At 35.0% G+C, this 6,815-nt stretch overlaps 2 protein-coding genes across 3 annotated transcripts; one reads left to right on the top strand and one right to left on the bottom strand.

Moving 5' to 3' along the window:
- The first annotated feature begins 89 nt into the window (after window positions 1–89).
- On the top strand, window positions 90–2,695 carry tpgs2 (tubulin polyglutamylase complex subunit 2). Its single transcript, XM_026196587.1, has 7 exons — window positions 90–226; window positions 547–626; window positions 710–797; window positions 974–1,105; window positions 1,247–1,357; window positions 1,473–1,636; window positions 2,317–2,695. The coding sequence occupies exons 1-7, from the start codon at window positions 151–153 to the stop codon at window positions 2,536–2,538; spliced, it is 873 nt and encodes a 290-aa protein (XP_026052372.1). The 5' UTR covers window positions 90–150; the 3' UTR covers window positions 2,539–2,695.
- aqp7 (aquaporin 7) lies at window positions 2,658–5,937 on the bottom strand. 2 transcript variants are annotated; one of them, XM_026196585.1, is made up of 6 exons: window positions 5,684–5,936; window positions 4,351–4,477; window positions 4,121–4,258; window positions 3,889–4,007; window positions 3,538–3,755; window positions 2,658–3,139 (listed from the first exon to the last, which is right to left on the bottom strand). In XM_026196585.1, the coding sequence occupies exons 1-6, from the start codon at window positions 5,822–5,824 to the stop codon at window positions 2,941–2,943; spliced, it is 942 nt and encodes a 313-aa protein (XP_026052370.1). In that variant the 5' UTR covers window positions 5,825–5,936; the 3' UTR covers window positions 2,658–2,940. The 2 variants fall into 2 exon arrangements, with proteins under 2 accessions (XP_026052370.1, XP_026052371.1); XM_026196586.1 differs by lacking the exon at window positions 2,658–3,139 and having other exon boundaries at window positions 3,534–3,755; window positions 5,684–5,937.
- Between the last annotated feature and the right edge of the window lie 878 nt (window positions 5,938–6,815).

The following is a 6,815-nucleotide window of genomic DNA, read 5'->3' as shown; positions in this document are numbered from 1 at the left end:
CAAATTACTCATCTGTCATATTCTCAGCAAATAGAAGCGGAGAACTTCATTGTTTTGGTTTTACGTGCTTAGTAACCTCAGCAGCATCCGTTGGTGTGTGACAATACAGTTAAAGAATCAATGGCATAGAATGATTTGTGTTATTTTGGAATGGAGGAGGTGAAAGATGACAAGACATGCAAGGGGTTTGCAGACAGACTCACCCTCGGCATTACTCGAGTGTTGGGTCAGTGGACAATGCTTAAAATTAATGATTATAAACCGCATCATACAACAGGCTTCCCAGGTTTGTTTTGGTTTTAGGTGGTCAGGATGAGATACCAGCTGACAACCAGCTTGGCCAGATTTGGAGACCATTTCAACAAAGCAGTTTAGGGTGGATCAATATGTTTGTTTTTCTTCATTAAGGTTGCTGTCTAAGCAATAAAACAAACCAGGTCAATTATCAATTGTTTATCAATGCCCAAATTGAGATTCATTTATTTAATGATTGATTAAATGTGTTTGGTTATGTATATATGTGCATTGCATTTATGTGTTTGACAGAGAACCTCCCAGGTGTGCTGGATGTATGGTTTGTAGAGAAACCCCCTGCAGAAAAGCGATGCCTTCTCTCCTGGGAGCAGGTTTGGAGGAATTTCAGTTTACCAGAGAATATTCTTTGATGTGGTTATGTTTACATCTGGTGTGCTTTCCCTGTTTTGGCCAGAAAAACAACTGTGCTTTGCCGGAAGATCTAAGAGATTTCTATCTCACAACAGATGGCTTCATGCTTTCCTGGAACACCAAGCTGGGAAGTGAGCATGCACTGATCTCTTAAACCCATTATAGTTTGGATCAACTGTAAACAGTGCTTTAAATATATCCCTATTATGCTGCTTTTTCAAATCTGATCAGTGTTTTCCTGCACATCATTTTCCGATTCCATAGTGTAGTTAAGCTTTTTTTTTGTACATTTATATGTGTCTTACAGATGAAGTGGTTCCAGTGGGTTGCATGATGATCAGCAGTGTTGCTCAGTTACGCCCCCTGATTCAGTCAAATGTATATTCCATCCCCAATACACCTACTTTAGCTGATCTTAACTTTGATGATGATTTAGAGGGTGAGATTTTCTTACATCTTACATTTTTCTGGTATAGAGTATAGAGTCGTTTTTTTTAATTGTCTTTTTGTTCAGTAAAATTTTCATAAATTATACATCAGATTTTTTTTATTTGTACTTAAGAGTCTTTTCTGTTTTTAGAATTGGATGGCCCTGAAAAACCTCATTTTGATTCTTGTTGCCGCATCTTTGAGCTGGACCCCTGCAATGGTAATGGCAAAGTTTGCCTTGTTTACAAGAATTGCACTTCAGGTGATTATGCATCCCACAATTAATCCAGAAAGATATCAAGAGATACCGTACAGAAAGGTTTCATATCATTTTAATCTACCATCTGGCCCTGTGTCTGCTGGCCTGTTCTGTGTAGGTGTAATGGTCCAACAGTGTGAGGTGTGGTTCTTGGACCGATCACTTTTCTGGCACTATCTCACCCCCTCCTTCACTGCCTACTACCGGCTTATGATCACTCATCTGGGGCTGCCGGAGTGGCATTATAATTTCACTCCGTATGGCCCCAGCCCACAAGCTAAGGTCAAGATTATCTATTTCAGTTCTATCTAAACAGAAGATTTGAATGACTATTTTTATTATTTTTTTATTTTACTAATATATATATATATATATATATATATATATATATATATATATATATATATATATATATATATATATATATATATATAATTTTTTTTTTTTTTTACACATTTATATTCGGATACAATATATATTATTTTTTTTTTTTTACAGCCAGAACAAATTAAATTAAGGTAGATATGTATATTTTGTTCTGTTGACTTTGGCTTCTTTTGGCTTTTTATTTTTTTATTTATATAATATATATATTTGAAGTCTCTTATGCCCACCAGTGCTGATTTTTTTATTTATTTATTTTTTTTTCAAGAAAAAAATAGAGTAATATTGTGAAATATTAATTCAATATTTAAAATAAGTATTTTCTTTTTTAATATATTTTAAAATGTAAGTCACATGATCCCTTTAGAAATCATTCTAATATGCTAACCTTTATTATTATTACTGTTGAAAACATCTGTACTGCACCAAGAAAAGAACAGCATTTATTTGAAATACAAATCTATTGTAACCACACAAATGTCTTTGCTGTCTTTTTTTTTTTTATCAGTTTGAATGTGTCCTCGCTCAATAAAAATATTAATTCTTTAAAAACTAAAAAACTGATTTCTTTGACGCAGCAATGGGCCGCCCTCTACCAGCCCCTGACGTTCCATGGTGACTCTCATTCTGATACGGCCGGTGAACCTCTACTGAACAAACTGGACCCAGTCAAGGCGTTTTGTGGCAAGGCCAAGCCACCCACTCCCAAGAAGAAGCAGGCAGCACAGGTCCCAGTGAGGGGTGTGAGCACAGCAAAAGCACAGGGGGTCTCAGGGAGACACAGTATGACTAAACAATGACCCCAACAAATGCCTATGGAATGTTCTCATATAGGCATGTTGATTATACTTCATGCTCATGCTGGGTGTTTAACCTCACGCAAGCTGCTTAATTTCGTCTTTTGATGCCCACGAGTCTGTAAATGTACACAATATTTATTAAAAATCAAAGACAGAATAATCCTGAGTCGTGAGATTCTTCAATAGCCTATTCCTCTATAACCCAGAAGTTAGTAGTACACACTAGACTGAGAAAGTTGGCTTGAGAAATGCAACCCATAGGCTTTTTGACTGACATCCTTGTCTCATGTCTCATTTTATGCCTGTAAACATCCAGGTGTCCCCAGTGGAAATGTCAGTTTTCTTGTTTGGTCCCTGTACTATCCATGGTCCTTAAATTAAGCAGGTCTGCGACTGAAACTCTCAGAGAGACATCTCTGTACTGCCATTCTTGCACTTTTCCAGAGGAACACATTCAGGGTCTTCTGCAGACTTCTTCTGTGTCTTAGTGCTCTTAAGATCAGGGTGGTGTAGCTCTACAAATGCTTCGTAGATTAAAGCCCCAGTCACTCCACCAATAAAGGGGGCCACCAAAGGTACCCACCACCAGCCATTGCCTGCCCTGTAAATAAGATGAGACAACACTTGAATTATATTGAATAAAATTAGCCTGTCATTTTTTTTTTTTTTTTTTACTTTAAAACATTTATAATTATTAAAGTACATTAAAAAAAAAACTTTATTTTGAGTTATACTAAGTCATTTACCAAGTTCAGGTCAGACATGCTACTGCAAATATTTTCCAGTTACAGATCTGATTTGATAATTGTGACTATTCCTGTTATCAACGTTTCAGCAAAACATAATGAAAGGTTTCAAGGAAGGCATATCAGGAATTCAAATCACAAGTTAAAGGGTTAGCGACTGGAAAAAAAACAGGAGGTGTTACAAATCAACAACAAAATCAACCCTGACTGAAATACATTAAGTGCTTCATAGCTTGATTTTGTATTTATTCACCTGAAAACCTCCATGCCCCAACCTGCCATCAGTGTGAAGACTCTCGGCCCCAGATCTCGTGTTGGATTGATGGCATAGCCGCTGTTGCTCCCCATAGAGATACCAATGAGGAGCACCAGGAGCCCCACACCCACAGGCTCACCTCCAGACACGACCGGCTGGTTTCTCCGGTCTGCCAGAGCCATCAGACACAGCAACAGCATGGCAGTGCCCAGAACCTGATTCAGAGGTTTTAATATACAACATTTTTAATGAAATAGTCCACCCAAACTGAACTATTCTTATACACTATCATGTTTTTGGTTCATATCATACTTATTTTTGAAGCATATATATTCATTTTCAAAATACCTGATCAAAGAATCCAGTGTAGATTGAGATGTAAGGTGCTGGATATGTAGCGAAGATCCCAGCTGTTGCTTTGGGGCCCGACACAGTGAAATTGCCCCCACAGTAATGATGTATAGCATCTATAAAGCACAGCCCAGATGTGAACGAAGAAAGCTTGTGGCAATTTATTTGACCTACTCACTCCAACACTAAGAACCAAAATAACTCTAGAAGAAGATGAGTATTTGCTCACCATAATAAAGTAAGAAAATGGTCCCAGCAGCAAGGAAGGAACCCAGAAACTGGGCAAAAACATACAGTGGGAACATCTTCCAGCGCAAACGACCAAACACACACATTGTGAATGAAACAGCTGCATTCATATGAGCTCCTATGTGATAGAGTAAAACATATTGCATGATTATTTGTCGTAATGGAAAACAGTGAACTCTGACCTGTTGTTTGGGGTCAAGAGGGTCTTACCTGACACTTTTCCACCAACGTGCACACCCATAGCCACACTCAGCCCAAAGCCTACATTTATGCTGAAATACTCTCCAAAAGCACCATTTCCTGTGACCACTTGTGCAACAGTGCCAAGGCCAAACACCTGGAATTCAAAAACAGAGACTGTCTGATAATTCATGCAGCAGTTATAGGAAAATATACCCTGGTGTAAAGCTTATTTCCTGGCTACTTATCAAATAAATAAATACATTGACATGAAGCATTGATTTTAGTTTTGCATGTATAGAGGCCATGATGACACAGAAACAAGGTAATTATAGATAACTTCTTTTGTTTGGTTTTTGGAAATAAAATTAAAATAAGTTTTAGTAAGCAACATTTTAACCCCTTCAAGTGTGGAGAAAAGTATTTCTTCCCCCAATCATGAAACTATTGGGAAACATGTTTGGAAACAATAAATGTGTTTGAATTTCCTTTTGCTACTAGCACAGAAATGACACACTTTACCTTTAAATTCACAATAAAATTACTAATATTTAAAAATAGCAAAAACTATTACAATCTAAAAAAGTACATAACACATAAACAATGAAAATAACTATTCAATTAAAAACTAACTGAAACGATTCAACTAAATGAAAATTAGAAATGTTGCTTTGGCAACTAACTGAAATATGTTTAAATTGAAGCATGGAAATAAATAAACAAATCTAAAACTGAAACTGAAATAAAAAATAATAAATCATTAATAATCATTTTAAATGAACTAAAAACTAATTAAAAATTATAAGAGCATGTAACAAAACTACTAAAATTGGAACTAAATTTTTAAAAATAAAATTAGCTTTTAAAAAATAAAAGCTAATTCATAATATTAATAAAAACTATAATTGTATACTGAATATAGAACATTATTATTAGCAGTTACATAGCATTGCTATTGGTCAAGTTTTTTTGCATTTAACATGTTCACATTGATTTCACCTGACAATAATGGAAAAAGTACATCAAGCCAGTCTTTCTAAGAATAGAATTTATGACCTCAATCACCAGTGCAGTGTCAGGCTACTGACCACTCGTGCAAAGTTTGGGCATGTGATCCAAAGCATTACAATGACAAGTACACAATGCACATTGAAGACTTTGTGAATGAATTAATAAGTCAATCAACTAATACAATGAAAAAGAAATCATCAGTAAAATACTAAACAATAACATTCTGTTTAACTTTCTTCCAAGCTTGGCATCGTTACATGCTGACAGTTAGTCAAATCTTTATGCACTGAAAATGCTAATCAATCGCTATTAGGGAGAATAATGAATTCTTACAAAATGAATAACCTCTTACCATCATAATGAACGTGCAGAGCGTCTCTGCCAGGACCACTCGAATGCATTCATTTTTGATCTTCAACCTGGAAACTACATTAGGTGCCATATGGTCTTCTCTCCTACTACCATCCTCCATTATGCTAACTTCCTGTTTCATTTCCTCTCGCTCTTTTTCTATAAAAATCTATGTTTCTCAGTTTGCCAATTCAGACTCTTTGAATGGTTGTCACTGGGCTTGAATGGATTGTACTGTAGTGTTTTTCAGTTAGGCAGCAATTTCTATTTATATGAAGTCTTCGCCCCTCCCAGTCCGCACATATGTACCCTCTGGTAACCTTGGGTAATGGGAGGGGGACAGGAAATAGACAAGAGCCACACAGCAGTATCACGAGTTGTTAAAACTTTCAAATATTCCATCAGTATCAATTACAGATAAGAGTATCATGCAATATATTATATATATGAACTGATATGTTTTTACAGTAACACAAATAATTCACTTGAACTTTAAATTGTGTATGTGCATGCAAAGTGTGATTTTAAACACAGTTCCTCAATTGTGGTACAAGGTCTCAGTTTTAATTAAAACTAGTTTTATTATTTAGTGATTCATGTAGCTATTGTTAATAAACCTGAACATTCAAAAAGTGTAATATATAAGTAATTATTAATGAATGGTTTACTCTACACTAATAATATGCCATCATCAGCATTTACCACAAGCTTTATAGATTATATTTATAGTTTATCTCTTACTGATTTGACAGTGGAATGTAGGAACTATGGTAAGAGATAAACAGGTAATAGCTGACCAAAGTGCATCCCAATAGTATTATAGTTTTGTAATAGTTTACAAAAACAATTAATTAATTGTTAATATTTCGAATTTTATTACATTTTTTTGTTTTGTTTTTAAAAAATATATTTTTAAATAATTTAAAATTGTTTAATTTCAGTTTTAGTTCAACTTTTAGTTCAGTTAGTACTTCAATTTGAATTATTTGAATTAGTTGCAAAGCAAGTGTAAGTTTTAGACTAAAATTCTCTTCACTTCGGTAAAAAGTGTATTTAGATAAACTCTTAAACTGAGGAGGGAATTATTTACCCTTTCATGTGCCCTGCATCTATTTATCTGTGGTTGTAATACC

Source organism: Carassius auratus, chromosome 21 (assembly GCF_003368295.1).
Source record: "Carassius auratus strain Wakin chromosome 21, ASM336829v1, whole genome shotgun sequence".
Classification (NCBI taxonomy): Eukaryota; Metazoa; Chordata; class Actinopteri; order Cypriniformes; family Cyprinidae; genus Carassius; species Carassius auratus.
This window is presented reverse-complemented; position numbering and strand designations above follow the sequence as displayed.